General features: G+C 40.9%; 1 protein-coding gene across 1 annotated transcript in view; it reads right to left on the bottom strand.

Annotated features, from left to right (window-relative positions):
• The window catches only part of LOC109928918 (regulator of G protein signaling 22), a 112,698-nt gene that overhangs the window by 29,168 nt on the left and 59,036 nt on the right, over positions 1–24,494 (bottom strand). Inside the window, exons 11-18 of the mRNA XM_048595749.1 lie at positions 21,711–21,840; positions 20,114–20,239; positions 19,113–19,214; positions 14,902–15,096; positions 13,538–13,624; positions 9,708–9,868; positions 8,359–8,521; positions 3,604–3,762 (exon numbers count right to left, since the gene is read on the bottom strand). Coding sequence (XP_048451706.1) covers positions 3,604–3,762; positions 8,359–8,521; positions 9,708–9,868; positions 13,538–13,624; positions 14,902–15,096; positions 19,113–19,214; positions 20,114–20,239; positions 21,711–21,840 — 1,123 coding nt within the window. The remainder of the gene's footprint in view (positions 1–3,603; positions 3,763–8,358; positions 8,522–9,707; positions 9,869–13,537; positions 13,625–14,901; positions 15,097–19,112; positions 19,215–20,113; positions 20,240–21,710; positions 21,841–24,494) is intronic.

The following is a 24,494-nucleotide window of genomic DNA, read 5'->3' as shown; positions in this document are numbered from 1 at the left end:
GACCCTTGGAACATCCCACCCAGACCCATCCCCCTATAACCCACACACCCCTGAACACTACAGGCAATTTAGCATGGCCAATCCACCTAGCGTGCACATCTTTGGACTGTGAGAGGAAACCGGAGCACCTGGAGAAAACCCACGCAGACACGGGGAGAATGTGCAAACTCCACACAGCCTGAGGCTGGAATCGAACCCGGGTCCCTGGCGCTGTGAGGCTGCAGTGCTAACCACTGAACCACTGCTGCAGTACAGTGTTGCCCCCTTCTACATTTACTACAACAGTGACAATAGCTCTAGTCCTTGCTGTATCTGTTCAGAATGGGTGCACTGATACTATTTGAAGAATATAAAAATAAAGATGTGATTCACAGAAAAAACAAGAAGGACAATGTACTGTCTCTACATGAACCTTTGTGTTAGTTCACCTTACTCAGCTATAGCACAAGCCATTTCACTAAACAATATTAGGAGGTTATAAGTTCAGGACTACACTCACATTTCCCCTACAGCTCCCTGAAACACCACCACACCAACACATCAAGAAATGGACCATTGATTATGACAATGTTCTTACAAATTTAAGGCATACAAAGGTAGCTTCAAGGCATTGTGCAGCAATGCAACCTGTTGAATGTGTTTGTGAATTGGCGAAAGCAGGCAACAATTTTAAATTTGCCTGTGATCACATCAGCTTTGCAAAGCTGACAAGGATTCAATCATTATAGGCAAAAGAGTGTTCATGATTGCTTGAGGCTAAAGTTTCTAATGTGGGGATGGTTGGTTAATGCATGAGCTGCAGATGAAGTGCAGTTTGATGGCAGGTGACATCACTGCATCTATAGATGCCTGATTAATGCAATTTCCCCTAGCAGGGCCTCACATCACCAACATGTCCACCCATTCATACAGACCAGAAAAAAATCTCTCTGCCTTCTGTGAATGTGTTGGCAACCATTTTTCTCTTGTGATGCACAGTTGAGGTTTCGTCAAAGATGGCATGTTATCCAGTTCACACTCCTGTGAATGGGTTACAAGCTCCACCTGATAGTCAGGATAAAGCCCCTCACCTAACAACACTTTATATTCTGCATTGTGTTCTGTCCCTGATATACCCATCAACTTTCAGGCTCTCCATGTTCCTATCCAACCCTTTTACTTAAATATCCACAATTTTCCCCTTTAGTCCATGCCTTACCACATTGGCATGGCTATTACAGTGGTCCACGGTCCTCCCATTGAAGCCAGAATGATGGTGACTGGTAAATACGCCACTCCTGCAGTACCCGGTGCACTCCTGCCCTTCACCAGATTTCACTGTTACATTTGGAGTTGTCCCCATCACAATATAATGCAGATTTTCCCCAGATTTGAGTTTCTCACATTGCCCAAAACTCAATTGACTCCTCCTGATAATATCCCTGACCATTATTGACCAAAACCTCTGGACTCACCATGGTCCAACACCAGACTGACTTGTGACAACAGCCCCCAGACATATGTGTCCAACCGATATACTTGTCTATATGGACTTCAGTCAACAAGGTTCCACATGATAGATTGGTTAACAAGGTTAGATCACATGGAATGCAGGGAGAACTAGCCATTTGGATACAAAATTGGTTCCAAGATAGGAGACAGTGGGTGGTGGCAGAGACTGGAAGCCTGTGACCAGTGGTATGCCACAAGGATTGGTGCTGGGTCCACTGATTTTTGTCATTTATATAAATGATTTGGATGTGAATGTAGGAGGCATGGTAGTAAGTTTGCAGATGACACCAAAATTGATAGTGGACAGTGAAGAAGGTTACCTCAGAGTACATTGGGACCTTGATCAGATGGGCAAATGGGCCAAGGATTGGCAGTTGGGGTTTAAGTTTGATAAATGTGGGGTGCTGTATTTTGGACAGGCAAATCAGGGCAGGATTTATACAGAATGTAAGACCCTTTGGAGTGCTGCCGAACAAAGAGACCTTGGGGTGTAGGTTCATAGTTCCGTGAAAGTGGAATCGCAGGTAGACAGGATAGTGAAGAAAGCATTTGGTGTGCTTGCTTTTATTGGTCAGTGCATTGAGTATAGGAGTTAGGAGACATTGCAGCTGTACAGGACATTGGTTAGGCTACTATTGGAATACTGCGTTCGATTCTGGTCTCCCTACTATAGGAAAAATGTAGTGAAACTTGAAAGGGTTCAGAAAAGATTTACAAGGATGTTGCCAGGGTTGGAGGGTTTGACCTATAGGGAGAGGCAGAATAGGTGGGGCTATTTTCCTTGGAGTGTCAGAGGCTGAAGAGTGATCTTAAAGAAGTTTGTAAAATCATGAGGGGCATAGATAGGGTAAATAGACAAGGTCTTTTCCCCAGGGTATGGGAGTCCAAAACTAGAGGGCAAAGGTTTAAGGTGAGAGGGGAAAGATTTAAAAGGGACCTAAGGGGCAACTTTTTCACACAGAGGGTGGTGCATGTGTGGAATGAGCTGCCAGAGGAGATGATGGAGGCTGGTACAATTACAACATTTAAAAGGCATCTGGATGGGTATGTGAGTAGGAAGGGTTTAGAGGGATATGTGCCAAATGCTGACAAATTGGACTAGATTAATTTAAAACATCTGGATGGCATGGACAAATTGGACCGAAGGGTCTGTTTCCATGCTGTACATCTCTATGACTCTATGACACGTAATCCCCAATCTGGTTGGGCTTCACCTGTAAGACTGACCATGGCCCAATCTGTACTTTGCAATACAGCAGAGTCAATGATCCCCGGTCAGTGGAATGATCACGCCACTGAATGACCTTGACCAACCTCCGTACTGTAATCAGATAAACCCTTGACTGACTGACAAACTATCATTTGTGAAACCCGTTCAAAGCGTTAAAACTACGAACTGTTAATCTGTTATTCAAAATAAAGCAACTATTTGGACTCCACATCAAAGATATCTAAACCTTTAATAGCCACTTTAGCTATCAATCAGCTTGTGAACTTCAAACCTGCTGCTGTACCTTTTAAAGCCCAGGTAGGCAATAATCACAACACCATAACTGGCCTTGGGAAATTGCACAAAGAACTTGATTGAAACTACAAGAGTAAATGGTAATTTTCTTTCTAACTAAGGCCCAGTTCATCAAGTCAGTCCAGCAGACAGTGTTTTTATTAACTCTTTTTACCAGTTTCAGCCTGTTGTTATCACATTTAAAATGTGTGTGATTTAAAGAAAAAACTTAAAATTTAGATATTTAGACAAACTTTACCCACCCTTAAGAATCTTTACATCTACTTCATCAATTTGTAACTCCTAGCACCAAGATCAAGGAACAAGGATCACTTCAAGGATCAGCCAAAGCAGCCAAAATGGGATCTTTTTTATGGCCCTGCTGATTTTGGGTTTGCCACCTACATCACACCACCACCACCCTTTCCCTCAATGACAAATTTGGGCCTGTTGGAAACGGGGGCTGAATTGCTACATCCAGGCCTCAGCTGCACCTCACCTGCCATTATTAGAAGTCCACAGAATCTCACTGACTTCACAAAATCTGACCCTTAGTGTTGACTTTGAAGTTTGGTAAAACAGTTTGGTCAAGTGCATGGCAAACCTACCCGTATCTGTTGACTTTCAGCAAACTCTGGTGTGGATAGAAACATTGGTAGCCATTGTCTTTCCAAACGATCTTTTGCATATCTTTGCACCTCCAGTGCAACTTCTGAAGACAACAGATTGTGGAGCAATTTTTCTTGTCCACCAGCCAATGCCAACACCTAGACAGAAGAATTATATTTATGTTTCTTCATTTTTGCTGAAGTTTGCTACTAAACATTTTTTTTCACAATATTTATGTACTTGTACTTCTGTTGCAAAGCTTTAGTTGGAAATTTGCATGTGTGACTTTGCATCTATTAACAATATGTGGTCTTGGTACATGAAGCTCAGTAAGTTGTATCTATTTCTAAGCAGTTGATAATCTAAATCTTCAGGTTTCCTATTAATTATACAGCATTGTATTTCTCAAAAAACAAAGAGAATACTTATGCAGAAAGAGATCAAAACCTTTAGGAGCTGATTTTAACTTCCAGGAGTGAGGAAAAGCAGGTGGTAAACCCTACTGTACAGCCCACCAATTTGGTGTTCCACTGAAAGCAATAGCAAGGAAAGTCAGGTGGCATGTAGAACATCAAAGTTTGCTACCATTTATTTTCCACCAAAACAAATCCTCTATATTTACCTATAATCCCCTCCCAAGCAATATTGAATTATTTTGGAGGTCAGTTGTATGAATTCTTGCTCCTGATGTTGAGCTTGCATGCAGGGAGGACTTAGAAAAAATGTGAGCACACACCCTCCTACCCTTACCATGTGCTGCAATGATTTTACATCCATTGATTTTTGTGAATATAAAGTTTCTGAATTCCCAGTACATGTTATCCAGTATGTAAAGACTGTAAATTTATGAAATTACGCATCAGTCTATACTTACTAGTTGGAGATATATCTTGTCAGGAGACTGAGGAGTATCAGGTCACCAGAACTTAAGAGTTTCTGATCTATGTTACTTTAATGTTGGTGGAAACCTCATTAAAGTGACAGAGATGTGAAAAACTAGGTACAAGGAGGTAAAATGTTAGGGGTTGTAAGTGACTTCCTAAGGAAGTCAATCATCAGGTGTTGGTAGAACAGTACCCTCAGACCTGGGGAAAGGTATTAATAATTCCCCAAAAAACCTGATCTCTTCATATTACAGTTTAATGGATTTGTTTTAAACTTTAAACTAAATTAGGCACAGTCAAGTATTAGGGGCCTTTAAGCTTTGTTCCTGCATACTCATCACTCCATTGTCATTTAGCATAGGATGGCAAAACTATTAAATGAGTTAAAGCAATGCTGTTTAATAGTTTTAATATCACAACTGGCTTCTGTATAACTCACTCTTAGAACGTAGAACATAGAACAGTGCAGCACAGTACAGGCCCTTCGGCCCACGATGTTGTGCTGACCTGTTATCCTACTAAGATCAATCTACCCTACATTATACTATCATCCATGTGCCTATCCAAGAGTCGCTTAAAAGTCTCCAAAGTATCTGACTCCACTACCACTGCTGGCAGCACATTCCACACGCCCACCACTCTCTGTGTAAAGAACCTACCTCTGACATCTCCCCTATACCGTCCTCGAATCACCTTAAAATTATGCCCCCCCATAATAATCATTTCCGCCCTGGGGAAAAGTCTCTGACTATCCACTCTATCTATGCCTCTATCATCTTGTACACCTCTATCAAGACACCTCTCATCCTTCTTTGCTCCAATGAGAAAAGCCCTAGCTCCCTCAACCTTTCCTCATAAGACCTGCCCTCCAGTCCAGGCAGCATCCTGGTAAATCTCCTCTGCACCCTCTCTAAAGCTTCCACATCTTTCCAATAATGAGGCAACCAGAACTGAACACAATATTCCAAGTATGGTCTAACCAGGGTTTTATAGAGCTGCAGCATAATCTCGCGGCTCTGAAACTCAATTTCCCTGCCAATGAAAGTCAACACACCATACGCCTTCTTTACAGCCCTATCAACTTGGGTGGCAACTTTGAGGGATCTATGGATGTGGACCCCAAGATTTCTCTGTTCCTCCACACTGCTGAGAATCCTGCCATTAACCCTGTATTCTGCATTCAAATTCAACCTTCCAAAATGAATCACTTCACACTTTTGTGGGTTGAATTCCATCTGCCACTTCTTTGCCCAGCTCTGCAACCTATCAATGTCCCGTTGCAACCTACAACAGCCCTACACGCTATCCACAACTCCACCAACCTTCGTGTCATCGGCAAACTTACTAACCCACCTTTCTATTTCCTCATCCAAGTCATTTATAAAGATCACAAAGGGCAGAGGTCCCAGAACAGATCCCTGCGGAACACCACTGGTCACCGAGCTCCAGGCTGAATACTTTCCATCTACTACCACCCTCTGTCTTCTATTGGACAGCCAGTTTTGTATCACTTCCCTAATCCCATGCCTCCTTACTTTCTGAATAAGCCTACCATGTGGAACCTTATCGAATGCCTTGCTGAAAATCTATATACACCACATCGACTGCTCTACCTTCATCAATGTGTTTTGTCACATCCTCAAAGAATTCAATAAGGCTTGTGAGGCATGACCTGCCCCTCTCAAAGACATGCTGACTATTTCTAATCAAATTCTGCTTTTCCAGAATCTCTCAGAATCCTCTCCAATAATTTGCCCAGCACAGAAGTAAGACTGACCGGTCTATAATTTCCAAGATTATTCCTATTCCCTTTCTTGAACAAGGGAATGACATTTGCCACCATCCAATCTTCTGGTACTACTCCAGTGGACAGTTAGGACGCAAAGATCATTGCCAAAGGGGCAGCAATCTCTTCCCTCACTTACCGTAGTAACCTTGGGTATATCCCGTCTGGCCCGGGGGACTTATCTATCCTCATGCTTTTCAAAATTTCTAGCACATCCTCCTTTCTAACATCAACCTGTTTGAGCATATCTGCCTGTTTCATGCTGTCCTCACAAATGTCAAGGTCCCTCTCACTGGTGAATACTGAAGCAAAGTATTCATTAAGGACCTCCCCTACCTCCTCTGACTCCGCACACAAGTTCCCTCCACTATCCCTGATTGGCCCTACCCTCACTCTGGCCATCCTCTTGTTCCTCACATAAGTAGAGAAAGCCTTGGGGTTTTCCTTGATCCTACCCGCCAAGGCTTTCTCATACCCACTTCTAGCTCTCCTAAGTCCATTCTTCAGTTCCTTCTTGGCTACCTTGTAGACCTGTAGAGCCCTGTCCGATCCTTGCTTCCTCAACCTTAAGTAAGCTTCCTTCTTCCTCTTGACTAGATGTTCCACATTCTTGTCATCCAAGGTTCCTTCACCTTACCATCCTTTCCTTGCCTCAGTGGGACAAACCTATCCAGTACCTGTAGCAACTGCTCCCTAAACAACCTCCACATTTCTATCGTGCATCTCCCTGAGAACATCTGATCCCAACTGGCGCTCCGCAGTTCTTGCCTAATAGCATTGTAATTCCCCCTCCCCAAATTAAATACTTTCCCATACCGTCTGCTCCTATCCCTTTCCATGACTTTAGTAAAGGTCAGGGAGTTGTGATTACTATCACCAAAATGTGTTCTAATTTCCCTGTTATTTTGTATAATTTTTCATTATAAAATTTCATCTGACCCAGTATTCATAGCCAGTTGTTGGCCTCAATCCTTAAAGGTCTTCTTTTCATTTAAAGATTATGTCCACATGCTCTGAATTTCCCCACTAGAAGAAATTGATTTTTTCTGTATAAATCATAATAAATACTGTCTGTATTTTAGTCACTCCCTCAACCTTCTAAACACAAAGGAATATAGTGCAAGTTTATGAAATACATCTTCATAATTCAACTGAAGCTATGGTATAATTCCAGTGAATAATTGCTAGACTCTTTCTAAGGCCATTGTACTCTTCCAGCAGTGTGGTGCCTAAAACAGAGCACAGTACACCTGTCTACAACTGGAGTGTAACTTCCATCCTTAGTATCCAGGCTAACTTGAGATAAAAACTACCATTGCATTAGCCTTTCTGAATATTTTTGGACATGTGACTAGCTTTTAGTGATTGGAATATTTGGGCACCCTTTGCCCCTCTGCATTTCCTAGTCTGTAGCAATTAGGAAAATATTCCAATTCATCTTTATTGAATTCACAGGCCTTCAGAGAGGCAGTGTGAAATGCCTTGCCAGGGCACTTATCAGAGATTGAAGATCAGGCCGGAGGGGGAGTGGTGAGATACCAGATTAGAGGTTGAGAGTGCAGGGGGAGTGGAACTGGATGTCAAGGAATGCATGTTGGACACCTCGGATACTGAGTAGCGGAGAAGCATACGGAATTGGGTCAGTGAGCTGAGGGGAGGATTGGAGGTCTCTTGTTGTGGACCTGATTGTGGTTGGAGTTCGGAGGCCTTGTATGGTGGTATGATGTGGGGGAACCAAAGCTTTCTGAAGCACTGGTTATTAGGAAGAGAGGCCCCATGTTGGAGGTCATCACGAGTGCCAGATTATGGAGGCTCAAATAGCTATGTTTATCCAGTGGGGAGCATAGGGGTGGAGCCATTTACCTCCTGAATCCACCAAATGCTCACCTGTATGAAGTGGTCACGTTTCTCAACCCTCAGGAAACCCATTAATGGAGAGTGAAAGATGAAAACCTGTATATGGCAAGAAACTAGGTAGGCAAACTCCACAGTCATCTGCAAATCACTTTGGTTGGAACATTTAAATGTTATCTTCTTGATACCTTGAATCACAGTTTGAAGCACTAAACCATTTAGGCAATTACCTCTTCCTGTTGTGGTTTTGTAGCAGGGCTGCTGGGTCCAAAGAAATACTTTCGATTCATATATTTGTTGATGATCTCTTTGGATTTGATATTTTTACTTTCTTTTTCATGGCGAGATATATTTGCATAGAATTCAATGTCCATCCAGCAGTTGAGATCCATGCTACAAGAAAGACGGTTTTCCATTTTTGACAATACCACGTTGTTACAAACAATTATCAAAGCAACCAAGGATTGCAGTTTTATTACTGCATCAAATTAAGGTGGGGACATATCATGTTATAGAGTATTTACTGCACAGTAACAGTGACCTTGGAGTTAGAATCACATTGAAATACAGCAAATTCTGTTATCTGATACCCAAGCATCCAGAATTCTCAAGCAACTGGTAATTATTTTTTTAAAAATGTACCATTTTTTGTATAGTTTCTTCAAAAACATCTATTTGAACTTGGTGCGCCAAATTCCGATAAACATATAGTTCATCTACTATGCGGCAGTTTTGCCAGACACTACTATCAGTACTGTCTGCCTGCAGGTTCCATTACAGTCATCGCTAGTCGAATCTGTGATCCCCAACTCTTCACCCCTCAACATGTGCTGCTGCTCAAGATACAAGTGCTAGTTCTGCTGGTGACCCTGATGAAAAATTGTCAGAGTTTCCAGAACACAGCAAGTAAATTGCACTGTTCTTTTGATATTTAGATTTAAGATTTTTTCTATTCAAAGAATACTGAATTGTTGGGTGTCTATAAGAATATCTTTCATGCAACCATCAGATCCATGTAAACGGCACTGCCACCCATCTATCCCAACTGCCTGCCCCTACACATGCTGGATAACAGAATAACATTTTTGTGAATTTCAATTGGAATCATTGTTATAGAAAAATTCTAAACAAACAGAAGAATACTTGGTTTTCTAAATAATGTAAAACCACAAACCATGTTAAAATATACCACACGACTCCAGAAAAGACTTAGATGCTGCATAAACGTTAAAATAGGAATACCACAAACAGCCCTTCCTCCTTGACCAAGCCATTATGATTTGCCTTTAAAGAAAAGAGAAGTAATTTTTCAAATGGTGTCTGTTGGCATGTATCTCAGTGGTTCTAAAGTGCATGACTGATTAGAACATGCAACAGTTGAGTAGAAGAGGTAATGCAAGAAATGGTCTGATGGCAATATGACATGTTAATGTTCACAAATTTGCTAAAATGATTATTCTATGTACAAACACTCACCACAATCAGCATGGCTAACAAAGGCTTGCCATGCCTGCAAGAGTAAGTCTACATTGTGCAGCCGTCCCCATTTTGTGTTACATAAAGATTCTTCGAAACTTACTCTGCTAAATTTTCTTTAAGGAATGCCTGGAATTGGTCAAGTTCTAAGCGATTGTGAAGAAGCGTTTGAAACGTATAATGATGGAATTGCTCTGGAACAAATTTCCATGCACTCCTGGGATCCTCCACAATTTCTTCTTGTATGGATGATTGGACAGGAAACTGCAAAGAAGATTGATAACACTGTTATATTAACAGATCTAGCTTCATTAACTGGCTGAGTTTCTTAAAAATGCCACGTCTATGTGGCACTAAGGCTGGAAAGAAAACTGACGTCAATCTCAAGTGACAGGAAACAACTGCCTGTTTAAAGAATGCACTGGAGGATGTAAAATGATGTAGCTTGCACAACAGAATAAAATGAATTTATTTTGTTCTCTCCTAGCACTTCTCTTCCCCATTCCCCCTGTGACTTCTCAACTTTCCTTCAACCTTCCTATCTCTCCCAAGCAAAATCAGGCTGACTCTCAGTGCAGACCTCCCCACACCCTGCTCCCTCTGCAGGTCTCCCCAAACCCTATTCCTCGTGCAGGCCACCCCACACTATAGTCCCAATACAGGTCTCCCCACACCCTGCTCCTAGCGCAGACTCCCAACTCACCAACCCAGCGCAGCCTCCTATCCCCGCCTGCTCCTATTTCGGTAGCTGGGGCTCAAGCCTGGTAACTTGTTCTGTGCAGTTATTGATGGATTCTCCTCACTGCTGTCAACTATGGAATGAATGGATGGCAGCATCAATAGTAGATGCAGCAGAACCCATAGGGTCATAGGTAAGAAGCTTATGCAGGGAACACCTTGTGAATTGTTTGATTATTAGAATAGATGCCTTCAACTTTATTGCCTGTCTTCAACACATTGGATACTCAGCTAACCAAGCCCAAATACAGGGGATCCTGACCTTCCATTAATTGCCTGAAACAGTCCTGTGATGTGCTGATCAGTCACAGTTGGAGTAAGCGTAGTGACAGCTATCTCTCAAGGTTATGCTTTCATACAATCTGTCAGAGAAAACAGAGTTTACATTTCCCAATGCCTGTTCTGCATCACTGTCATAGAGGCATAAAATCATAGAGGTTTACAGCATGGAAACAGGGCCTTCAGCCCAATTTGTCCCAGTGTTCACAAACTAGTCCCATTAGCATTCATTTGATCCATATCCCTCCATACCTATCCCATCCATGTACCTGTCCAAATGTTTCTTAAATGATTAAATTGTACTTGCCTTCGCCACTACCCTCTGGCAGCCTATTCTGGACACTCACCACCCTCTGTGTGAAAAATTGCTCCTCTGGACCCTTTTGTATCTCTCCCCTCTCACCTTAATTCTATGCCCTCTAGTTTTAGATTTCCCTACTCGTGAGGATAAGCTGTTGGCTATTTACCTTATCTATGCCTGTCATGATTTTATAGACCTCAATCAGATCACCCTTCAGTCTCCTATGCTCCAGGGGAAAAATGTCCCAGACTATCCAGCCTTTCCTTCTAACTCAAACTTTCCAGACCAGCTGGCATCCTAGTAAATCTTTTCTGCAATTTTTCTAGTTTATTAATATCCTTTCCTTAGTAGGGCAACCAGATTTGTACACAGTAGTCCAAATGTGGCCTTACCAAATCTTGCACAACTGCAACAAGATGTCCCAAATCCTATACTCAATCTCAGACTGATGAAAGCTAGCTTGCTGAAAGCATTCTTCACCACCCTGTTTACCTGTGATTCCACTTTCAAGGACCTATCAACCCATATCCCTACATTTCCCAGGACCTTACCACTGATGGTGTAAGTCATACCCTGCAACACCTCGCATTTATCTAAATTAAACTCTATCTGCCATTCCTTAGCCCACTGGCCCAGTTGATCAAAATCTCATTGTATTCCCTGATAACCTTCTTCACTGTCCATTATACCGCCAATCCTGGTGTCATCTGCAAACTTACTGACCGTACCTCCAAAACTCTCAACCAAATCATTTATATAAATGAAAAATAACAGTAGACCAGCACCAATCCCTGTGGCATACCACTGGTCACAGGCCTCCAGTTTAAAAAACAACCCTCTATCACCACCCTTTGTCTATTACCTTCAAGCCAATTTTGTATCCAATTGGCTAACTCTCCCTGGATCCCATGCAGTACTATGTAGACAATGTCTACCACACTGGCCTCATCTACTTTCTTGGTCACCCCTTCAGAAAACTCAATCAAATTCATGAGACATGATTTCCCATGCACAAAGCCATGCTGACTATCTCAAATGAGACGTTGCCTCTCTAAATGCCTGTAAAGCCTGTGTCTCAGAATCCCTTCTAACAACTTTCCCACCACAGACATTAGGCTCACCAGTCTGTAGTTCCCAGGCATTTCCCTACAGCCTTTCTTAAATAATGACGTAAAATTAGCCACCCTCTAATCTTTGCACACTTTACCTGTGGCTGCCAATGAAACAAATATCTCCGCTAGACTCCCCGCAATTTCCTCCCTAGCCTCCCACAAAGTTCTGGGATACATTTCATCAAATCCCAGAGATTTATCCATCTTAATGCTTATTAAGATTTCCAGCACCTCATCTTCTGTAATATGGACCCTCTTCAAGATATCATTGTTTAGTTTCCCAAGTTTCCTAACATCCATGCCTTTCTCAACAGTAAATACTGACGTGAAATATTCATTTAGGATCCCATCCATCTCTTTTGGCTCTACGCATAGATGACTTTGTTGGTCTTTAATAGCCCCTATTCTCTCTCTAGTTACTCTTTTGCCCTTCACTGTTACCAAGAAAATAACCGAGCAGATCATCTACAAGTGGTCTGGGCCTACCTACATCAAAATAAGCTTTCAAATACTGACAAATTTAATTATTTACAAGTGGTATGGGCCTACCTACATCAAAATAAGCTTTCAAATACTGACAAATTTAATTATTCAAACTTGTTTTTCTCAACACGTAAGTTACAACGATGAAGTGGAAGCTGAACCCTGACTGTTGCATATTGCACACACACCTTCACTCACAAAATTGACATTTGAGGCCTTTGAAATTACTGTTTATCACACATAATGAAATGCTGACTCAGGACCCGAGTACCAGTAAGGCATTGTTCTTGGGGAATGGGGAGAGAGAGAAATGCATTAATATTAATTATATATCAGTAATAGATAGATGCTTCCTATCTCAGAGAATGGCAAAAGTCCTGCAATGTATAGAAGTATATAAATTGTAGACTTCGGCTTTGGATAATACAGGATGCTAATCAAATATTTGGAATGCTGGTTCAGGCTGGGTTTAAATTCAGAGTGGTCATTACCAAAAACATTCCAGCATCATATACAAAAAACAAATCAATTTGTCACCGAGGGTTAGTTAATTGAAAACTGGAAAGTGGCTGCTGTCTTGGTTTTGTGTCAATATTATTTCCTTGAAATTTATTTTAAAAAAAACTTAGAGGAATAGCTAGATAATGTGTCCCCTAGCTGGGGACTCTAGAACCAAGAATGGGGTCAGGGGAGAGAGTGGGGCACACTACTTGAAAATAGACACTTAGATCTGAGATGAGGAGAATTTCTTTACCTGGAGGATTGTGAACCTTTGGAATTGTCTACCACAGAGGGCTGTGAAGGCTCAATCTTTGAATTTGTTTGACGTAGAGGTTGATAAATTGCTGATTACCAGTGGCATACAATGTTAAGGAGATGGACTGAGTAAAAGTCATTGAAGTGTTTGGTCAGCCACCATCACATTGAGTGGCGGATCAGGTCTGATGGGCTGAGTGGCCTTCTTATTTTCCTATGTTCTTAATAAATAAACCTATTTTTTAGATCCAAATAAATAATTACTTCATGGGGCAGAAACTTCCTCTGCAATTCCTGAAGCTTCTTGTAGTATATTGAATCCAAATACTGGGTCTTCGTTACCAACTTCACCTAGAAATAAAAGATCTTCATTGAGTAGCAAGGAACGACACTAAGATACAACGTTCTGTCATACGAGACTTGAAATGTTAACTCTGTTTCTCTCTCCACACATGCTACCAGACCTGCTGAGTTTTTCCAGCACTTTGTGTGTTTGGTTAAGATTTACAGCTTTTCTTAAAATGTAACAGCTGTACCACAGGTTAAATGGACAATTTATGCAGACTAGACACTGAACGGAGGTGCGCACCAAGATCATTTGAAAAATTTGCATATATTTTCTGATCGGTAGCTCTGTAGTTTGTGTTGTGTTGTTTTGTGCATTACTTTCAGCAGGTTGCCCAGTAATCTTTCTACCCTTTCTCCTCAGAGGACATTTTGTTATTTGCAAAAAAAATCATCTATAAATACAGTACATAGAAAAGGTTATCTTTCAATGAGGATAAAGAATCAGAAATGATACATTGGAATTTTAGGTCCCACAGAGCTACTGTACAAATAACAAGGGTGATTTTATATGATACAGGAAGAAAATATTTACAAAGTATTTACTTTGAGGCAATGAAGGGGTCTGACAACTGATCGCTGTTATGCTTTGGCAGAAAGACCTTCGTCTTTCCACACTGTGCCTGGGCAGTAGCAGCCCCCACCTTTAGTGTGTCCCACAGCATAGTCCTGGACTTTGGAATGTGTCAGTCCGCAGCGCTCAGTCGAAGCCAACTCTTTATACTGGAAGACCAAAATGTTTTGGACAGACCAAAGAGCATTTTTCACCGGGTTGATGGTCCTCTAGGTGCAGTTGATCTTTGACTCAGTGTGCATCCCAGGGAACAGACCACTGAGCACAGAGTCCTGCATCACGGGACTGTTTGGGATGAACCTCAACAAAAATTACTGCGTCTCTCTCCAGATCTGATTTTCCAGAGGACATAAATTGTGACTCTTTAAATAGGCCATTAACTTGTACAGACTTACTAGTGAGTCTCTGAACGTTATGCATTAAATGCTAATTTCAGTCATGTTGGCAGTTGGAGTGTAGCTGTTTCATCACAAGGAGGGTTCTGAGTACCTGCACTCTCACACTGTTGCTGCTGGTTGACTACAGAGCAAACCTCTGTCCATTTTGTCTTTCACAAAATTGTTTACAATATGGAGAAAAAAGAACAAATATGAAATATAGGGGGTTAAAACATATTCATCCATGTATCTGATATAATACTGAGCAAAAAAAATGAAATGGACCATTTGGAAAATCTTATTCAAGAAAGCAGTTGGATGTATTGACTTACTTTACTGTAGCTTGACATTTCCGCTTCAATCATTTGGTTCCAAGGTACCAGTAGCAAGATAAGAGTGTGTTCCTCTAATTGATCAAAGAGCTCTTCAAATGGTGGCTCCAGTTTGCTATAGATCTCTTTCTTGTTCTCTGCGTCCATTTGGACATCTGCTGGGGCCCCTTCAATAGCGTATGTTGCAAAAATGAACTGAAACAAATGGACAAATCATGAAAATATCAGTTTGCTGACGGAAATTCTGTTATTCTAATTTGGTTGCATCCAGGAAGGGCATTATTGAAGATTACAAGAGTCTTGATTGTCAACAAACAATTGTTTTTAAATTCTCATTGTAAATATTAACTATGTACAGAACAAAATTTCACCTCTATCACAAGGCTGCTAGAGAGAACAGGTTTCCAGTAACCGTGTTACACCATTTCCCAACAATGATGTAGACTATCTTATTTACATATTCATATTAACCTTTTACAGCACAGAAACTCAATACCCAACTACTGGATATTAGTGGTTCTTTGAAATGGTACAAACATCTTGCATTTTCATCATAAATGATATTCTCAGTTTCTCTGTCTCTGCCGCATCTGCTCTGATGATGCCAATTTTGACAAGGCACCTCCGAAATGTCCTCCTTCTTCCTCAACTGAGGATTACCCAGCACCATAGTTGACAGGGCTGGGTCTGACCTATCTCCTGCACTTCAGCCTCCCGTCTTTTCCCTCTCACAACAGCGATAGGGTCCCCCTTGTCTTCACCCACCATCCCACTAGCATCCACATCCAGAGGATCATTAACCACCTCCAGCGGGATGCCACCACCAGACACATAATTGCCCTCACCTCCCTTGTTTTGTCCACAAAAAAATACCCTGAGCTTCCAGCTGCCTGCCACTTCAAGGCACCATCTTGTTCCCTGGCCAACATCTCTGTCTCAGGCTTGCTGCAATGCTCCAGTGAAGCTCAGCACAAGCTGAAAGAACAGCACCTTATTTTCCGCTTGGGAACTCTACAGCCTTCTGGACTCAATATTGAGTTCAACAATTTTAGGGCTTCAAGTACCTTCTCCCATGTCCTTACTTCAACTTCCACACACCAGGCGTTGTTATCACATGGTCTGCTATTACACACCAACCCATTGTTAGCCACTAATAGTCCCCATTAGTAGCATTCATTCTCCTAGACTGACCATTATCTATTCCTTTGTCTGTCCAACTGTTCTTCTCTCTCTTTGAGCTCTATCTCCACCTATCATTTACTCCTTATCCCCTCCCCTACTCTATCTTCTGCATTAAAAAAAATTTCCTAGCTACCATCACTTCTGAAGGCCGGTCACTGGACCCAAAATGTTAACTCTGATTTCTCTCCACAGATGCTGCCTGACCTGCTGAGATTTTCCAGTAATCACTGCTTTTGTTTTTGTGTGCAATAACATCTCTGAACAGGCTGATTAGAAAAATACGCAAATAAAATAACAGCTGGATTCTTCTAGGCGTCATTGGAGAGGGAGCACGCAGAGTCCACCAATGCTATCCAGGCCTTTAGACAGAAGTAGGCACCGGGCGTGAGGATACAGTGCTTTGATTCTTTCTCCAACTCCATTTTGATTTAGTCCCTTCCCACTGTCCCTACTTCCTTTTGAAGGTTTGCATTGCCCAAAATGAGCGATGTGCTTAAGTATCTAATTGGCTACATGAGTGGTTTACTGGTGATAACTAAAGAAGGGAAAAATAAAGTCATGGTGATTTGCTGGCAGGAAAGCTATTCAGTTGTGCGTAAAAGCACTTCTGGATATAAGTAAAAACAAAATAGCTGTATTCTTCCCCTTCAACTCTATTTTGATTTAGCTCCCTACCTCTCTCTTATCTTTCATTGTTCTAATTCTAATTCACTAAGGCTAATTCCAATTCTAATTCTAATTCTGTCTTGCCCTTAACAGGCTTTGCACATAAATTATTCGATTGGAAACACTGGAGATTTACTGGTGGTGGTTAATACCAATGCTAATTTGGTGATGGAGAAAAGAAACACTCACTCGTGTATAAGAGCACTTCTCAATATTTAAAAAAAATGGATTGTGTTGTGGTAGTGTTCCTTAATCTGAGCCAGGAGACCCACATTCAAGTCCTGCTTCAGAGGTGTGTAATAACATCTCTGAACAGGTTGCTTAGTAAATATCCGAGAGCTGGGTTCTTGGTTAAAGATGAAGAAATGCTGCGAGTGATTTGGTGACAGAGGGGGAAAATAGTTCTGTTCTGTGTAAGAACACTTCTCGCCCAGATATAAAAAAAATGAGCTGGGTTCTTGCATTGTCCTTAACGGGCTTTGCACATAAATTAATTAATTGGAAAACACGGTGATTTACTTGTGGTTGATGAAAAAAATACCATGGGTGATTTGGTGATTTAAAAAAAATTGAGTAAGATTATTTCTGGATAATAGATAAAAACTGGTTTCTTAAAATAGAATCTTATGATCTAGTGGTAGTATCTCTACTCCTGAGCCAGGAGGCCTGGGTTCAAATCCCACCTGCTCTAGAGGTATTAATAACATCTCTGAACAGGTTGGTTAGGAAAATATGTAAGAGCAGGGTCCTCGCATAATTTGATTAATTGGAAAACATGGGTAAATTAATGATGGTGGATAATAGGTGAAAGTTACAGTGGATGATTTGCTGGTAGGAAAAGCTATTTAGTTGTCTGTAAGAGCACTCCGGATATAAACAAACAAGTTGGATTCTTAAGGCACTTGTAGTACAGAGGTAATGCCCCTACCTCTGTGCCAAAATGCCTGGGTTCAAGTCCCACTTGTTTCAGAAATGTGTCATGACATCTCTGAACAGGTTAATGAGAAAAATGAAGAGTTGGGTTCTTCCCCGTGGGAAGTTGGTTTCTGGACAGGGAAAAATGGAAGCTTGTTTTGTGCAAACTCTTCATTTTACAATCAGGCCCATGTAAAGTCTCTGAAAATCTTTTGCTGCCTAATTCAACATATAGATACATTGTAACTGGAGAATGCACAGTGCAGTCTCTAACTGGGAAATGATATTTATGCTTCAACATGCCTGTGGATCACTCCTTCTTCAACAATAATGATTTTAGGGAGGGGGTGTGTGGTGAGTAGCCAGTGTAGCCCTGGCTCTAGGGTACGGTCTCCTAGCTCCGGAAAGGGTCCCTCCAAAGGCAGCACGGAGGCTGGAGAGGGCTGGGTGGCCAGGAGTGATGGCAGGGTGAAGAAGAGCAGTGGTCAAAGAAGACTACTCTGCTGACACAGCCAGGAAGGGGAAGCTCCAGCCTCTCTAGCCCTCACATCCCTGGCATGAGGGGAGACCGTGGTGCATATGCAGGCACATCCTGGCATGGTGCTATTAGCGCACTTCCTGTGGCCTTTTGCAGCCAGCTAACATCATTGCCCATGTCTGTGCATGTGCGGGGGCCATTCTTGTGTTATGGATAATCACTTCAATTCATAAATAATAGTCAAGCATATTGATGATCATAATATCAATATAGAGACTGCATGTACGTGTGGTTTGGAGATTCAGGGAGTGACATTCCCTCTAAGCTGCATGGGGCATGATTGTGGAATTGAGAATATGTCGTGCAGTACCTTACCAGTCCACACATCAGCACTGGCCCCTTTAAGATGTGCCTTTACTTACCACATGGTAATCTCAACAGGACTGTTCAGGAGCACAGATGAGAATTTAGGAAGGGTACCTGACTGTGGGGAGAGGTTATTTGTGTGAAGTGAAACAGGTTAGCTTGAAAGGCCAGGATGAAGCATTCCCGGCATAAAGCAAAGGTGGAAAAAAGCATTTCTCTTTTCCATGCTGATTTCTTGTCTCCCTTGTAGCTGGGTAGCCAGCCAGCATTAAAGAAGAAAGCAAAATAAAATATGAAGCATATAGTCTCGTTAAAATATCCAGATAAGGTACTTGCTTCCTTGGAATTAATGGGCCAGACACAACCCCTGCCTGAATTTAGCTAAGTTCAGAGGTGATTGGCTTGAATAGGGTTTGAGCCCTTGTTTGGAAGTTTTCAAATTTTAAAATTCCGTGCATCGTCAACCCTTCCCTTTTCGGGATTATGATCACTCTCTCCATTGTAATACTGCTGATCCCCTTATCCTTCTATTTACAATCCTGGCATATTCTGTACTCCACCAAGATATGACGATCATCAAAACAACATGAATTTCTTAGCTTGCCTGAGCTTGTCTCTTGAGTTTAAAAGGTTGAAAGATTTCTGCATAAAACAGTCGCTGATATTCTTTCAGGTCAAACCACAGGCTCACACCATTCCTCCATAACTGCAAGATAGGAAGGAATATTTGTTAATATTCTACATGGTAATGGTTTGTTTCCAGTGATTGTGAATGGCTATTTGATTCTGAAAGAAAAACACAATGTGGCAGGAGCATCATTAGCCAAAGGACACAGATATTGTGGGGATGCAATCACATGGTGTTAATATTACTGGATCAGCCCTCCAGTGCCCCACACTGATGCTCTGAGACATGGGCTCAAATCACACAATGGCAGGTGGTGAAATTTGAATTCAACAAAATCTGGAATTAAAAACTAGTCTCTGTAATGGTGGCCATAAAATTACTACCAATTGTTAATTAAAAAATCTGGTTCACTGATATCTTTCAGTGAAGGAAATCTGCTATCCATACCTGATCTACATGTAACTCTAGACCCACAGCAATGCGTTTGACTCTTAACCACACTCTGTAAATGACCTAACAAGTTATTCAAGGGCAATTAAGGATGGGCAACACTCACCATTGCCAATGACACCCTCATCCCATGAAAGAAGAAGGAAGAAAAGTAGGAAATAGGAAAAAGAGATAGATGCAACACGATAAAAAAAATGAGTGATTGCAATTTGGAATGCTCTGCTGAAAAAATAATGGCAGCAGATTCAAAAAGGAATTGGACAGATTCTTGAAGTCAAAATATTTATTGTATTGTGGGGAAAGAGCAAGGAATAGCTCTTCCATAGAGTTAACATAGGCATGATGATCCAAATGGCCTTCTTCTTTGCTGCATCAATCAATGATTCTAATCTGCCAACTTGAAAGTAGTGTTTACATTGATTTTCAATGAGCGATGAAAGTCAGATATTAGCTCTGTTCTCAAAATAAGTTAAAATCGAATAATAAATTACCCAATTGTCCAATAATCTAAGGTTTATCTCACTTACTGTATTCCCTGCTTTTTCACAAAAACGTGTGAAGTAGTATCCAGTTCTGCTTTCATTGTGCAGGGCCTGCAGCAGGTCGTCTAACTTGGTATCACACAGAACATCATGGTATTTTTTGACCTGCATCTAAAGACACATACACCATCAAGATTCTATAATTTGACATCAGTCCATATACATTCACTGTACACTGTCAACCAGCTTTACCAAGTGCTGAAGCAGGAAGTGTTCCCTTCACCTTAACATCAACAAGGCTTAAACTATTATGGTCAACACCCACTTAGAATTCTATTCCTTACCATAGACCTCCACATGCAGTGCCATCTATATCTCATGCAACTCCCTTAGATTAAGACCAATTGAATCCTAAACTGAACTTCAAATTTCATGCTCTTTTACTACTTCCATGGCTGGGCACACTGTCACTGATCCTTGACTGTATCTCACTTCCCTTGTGCTGTTGAAATGCTCATCTATACCTTAGCCACCTCAAACTTCACAACTCCATTCCAGTCTTGAATATCTCCAGAATTCTGCCATTTATAATTCTAAATACTTTCAAACTTCCATCACCCTAATCAACATCAAACCCTGAGTTTGCCAACTCTCACTACCCCATCCACCTACTTGTTAAATTAAATCCTTACATTGCCTATGCAGTCTCAGCTTTATTATTGTTAATGGAGCAGGATCCACACTGGTGAGGAGCAAGATTGGGTCTTACGTGCCACAGCACCCACATTGGACCACTGCGATGACTTAAACTCCCTTAATTCCTCTGCCTTCCCAGAACAGGTAGGAAATGAGTGCAATCCAGTCAAATTTCAAGCCATGGAAAATTAGATTTTCTTTTGCCAAGATTCCCTAATATTTTGTATGAATATGGTACGTTAAATGCTACAAGGTGAGTGAATCAATTGCATGGTAGGAGAGAGAGAGTGGTTGGAAATAGATGGGAGTATTTGTACTCCTCCAAGTCCACAATATTTAGAGGCACTGCGCTTTCTATTTTGTTTTCTGAGCAGTCTGCTGGAACCCCTTTAAAGACTGCTGGTTAGGCCTCCCTATATTCAGTAAATCTCAGTGCTATATGAATACATAGATGCATGTGCCACTCATTTGCACCTGAAGGCTGAACTGCAGTCTTAAAACTGGCATGCACCCCAATTCAAATTGTAATCAAGTCTTCATGGGTTAGAACACCGGCCATACATTGAAAGGACAGCTCTACAATCAAGTCAGGTTGACCTTGAACATGAGTTAAGCAAAAAGAAAACAGTTAATCCCTAAAGGCAATAACAAGACAAAGTTCAGCATTATCATTGGCATTAAAATCATTGGTGCAACAAAATTTTGTCCCAATTACAAATTTTTAATCAGAGTAATGGTTCAGTATGACAAACACTATTAGCAAAAGAGCAACACAAAATCACTAGCGGTCAACTACGATCTGAGAATAAGACATTTTCATTGTTATTTGCTAAATATAGGTTTTATTTTCCCCTGAAGAAGTGAGTGGTTGAATGTAATATAGCTCTTACTTGTAAGGATTTCCCAATTCCTTCCTGTTGGTTTAAGGCTTGAGTTGAATACTTACTAATGTCTCTAAATTGCGGAGGTCTTTTGCTTTACGTAATTCTAGGTTTTCCAAATTTTCCATAAATTTTTCCTCAAATTTTTCTTTTGAGACTTGTGATTGAATTGTGTCGCTTGAAAGTGGAAGTTCTCTGTGGGAAGGGAATTAATGACAACTTAGTAGGAAGACATAAAATAAGTTGTCTATAAAAAGGGTATAAATTCTAAAGATATCCTAAAGATATCTTTAATGTTGGGAGAATCCTTAAACAGAAGATCAATGCTCCCCAAACTATTTCCCTCTGTCAATCCACTTTGCAACCTGAAAGTTTTGTGACTCCCACTCTTCTCAATGGGAGCTGAGAGACCATGGGGATTTGAGAAGTGAATGGTAACAAGAGGTGTGGACTTATTAGAACAGGTGTACAGCTTTTGTAACTTGATCACAGCTTCACAGCATCCATTGTTTACTCAGAGGTCAATACCTCAGAATTTCAGCTTGTGAACCCACTTGGGATCCAACCTCCATTTTGGGAAACCCTGCAGTAGTTGTCACATCTAGAACTATGAGCATACAGTAATAGGAGCAGGAGTACACTATTTAAGACTACCTCACCATTCATGAAGAATGTGGCATATCTTCAACTTCAATTTTATCTTCTACTACTATCCCATGTCCCTAGATTCTCTTTGTGTCCAAAAATCTACTGATCCCTGTCTTAAATATGCTCAGTCCCAGTATCAAACTGTTACCTGGATGGTAGGATTGATATATAAGGAGAGGTTGTATCAGTTAGGATTAATTTCACGTAAGTTCAAAAGAATGACGGGATCTCACAGAAACCTATAAAATTTAAACAGGACCAGAAAGAGTAGAGGCAGAAAGGATGTTCCCAATGATGGGGGGAGTCCAGAGCCTGGGTCATAGTGTAAAGATGCGGGATAGACCATTTAGGACTGAGATAAAAAAAATTTCTTCACTCAGAAAGTGATAAGCCTATAGAATTTGTTGCCACAGAGAGTAGTCAAAGTCAAAACATTGTATGATTTCAAGAAAGAGTTGGATATGGCACTTGGGGCTAAAGGGATCAAAGGAGCTGGGGGTAAGTGAGAAGAAACTACTGAGTTGAATGGTCAGCCATGATCATAATGAAGGGCCTATTCCTGCTTCTATTTTCTAAGTTTCTATACTGTTGCAAAGAGTTCAAAGATTTATAGTTTCAGAGATTTGAATAAAGAAATTTCTCTTCATCTCAGTCCTAAATAGTTGAACGCTAATTCTGATACACCAGTACACAGATCTTGTCTCTGTAAGCAGGGGAAACATCTTCCTTTCATCTACCTTGTCAAGTCCTATAAGAGTTCAGCGTGTTTTCAGGAGATCACCTCTCTTTTTTAAGGAGCAGTATGCTATAAACAGTATATTATGCAGGAATGATTCATTCATTCATTTAAGTAGAAAGTTTATGAAATCATTGTACCAATAATAGAGTATTAGGTATGCTGTACAGAGGAAGCATTCAGATCATTTTCTGAAGAAGGGTCTAGGGCCGAAACGTCAGCCTTCCTGCTCCTCTGATGCTGCTTGGTCTGCTGTGTTCATCCAGCTCTACACCTTGTTATTTGCTATACAGAGGAGGTGTTTTAGCAAATGATGCCAATGAAATAGGTAACTATAAGCTGTAAAGGGCTGAAGAGTGTTTGAGAATGAGAGGTATATTATCTAATGTGTTTTTTGAATAATTTTGCATATAGATAGTGCCTATTTTCTTAAGAGTTGCAACAAAATACAAATAAAACATGCTAGAGGAAGCCCCATGGTTAGAAATTTGAGGCATAAAATTTAATTTTAGTCCTGGAAATAAATTTCCTATCATCTGGTACATTTATTTTCCTATATACTTTAAAAAGCAAAGTATATTAGCACACAGAGTTGGTCATTGTAGCAAAAATATTTAATCACAATTATGCTCTTCCTTGAAAACCATAAAAACCCCTTCATTCTCCAGTCAAAAATATTATATTTCCATCACCACAATATTGGCAGCCATAGTGTACACTTCCTGGACCTGAAGTTCTGAAACTGTCTACCTAAATCTCACAGCATTGTTTCATTCCTCATCTCATTTAAGATGCTCCTTAAAACCTAACTTTTTTCGCCATTCTCTTGGTCACCTGTCCTATGATCTCAGGAAAAACAGAGTTTTGATTCCATTATGACTCTTCTTCAGATCCGATGATCTTCAGTAATGTTAACTTCTCTCCACAGATGCTGCCAGACCTGCTGAATTTCTCCACCATTTTCTGTTTTGGTTTCAGATTTCCAGCATCTGCAGTACTCTATTTGTGTTGTCCTCATTTCTCTATCTAACTCAGTATTAACTTAAATTTTATCACGTTCCTATGAACTGGCTTAATATTTTGGGCCATCCAGTACATTACACTTCAGGAAAGACAGAATGGCTTTAAAAAGGGTACAGAGGAGGGGAAAAGATAATTCAGTTATGAAAAGAGTAGGGCTATTATCCTTGAAATGGGGAAGATTAGGTGTTGATCTAATACAGGTTTTCAAAATTATGAGAAGTCTTCATAGAGTAGATAGAGGATACAGAGTGAGTTAGCGGTCAGAGATTTAAAATAGTTTGCAAAACATCTAGTGGGGAAACTAGGAGAACGTTCAGGATCTTGAAAGTAATACCTAACAACGCGGCATAAGCTGATAACATAAAAAATCTTTAAAAAGGTTGGACAAAAAGCATGGATATGGGCCTAACAAGGTGTAGAGCTGGATGAACACAGCAGGCCA

Source organism: Rhincodon typus, chromosome 4 (assembly GCF_021869965.1).
Source record: "Rhincodon typus isolate 14 chromosome 4, sRhiTyp1.1, whole genome shotgun sequence".
NCBI lineage: Eukaryota > Metazoa > Chordata > Chondrichthyes > Orectolobiformes > Rhincodontidae > Rhincodon > Rhincodon typus.
The sequence above is the reverse complement of the archived record's forward strand: the minus strand, read 5'-3'. Positions and strand labels throughout refer to the sequence as shown.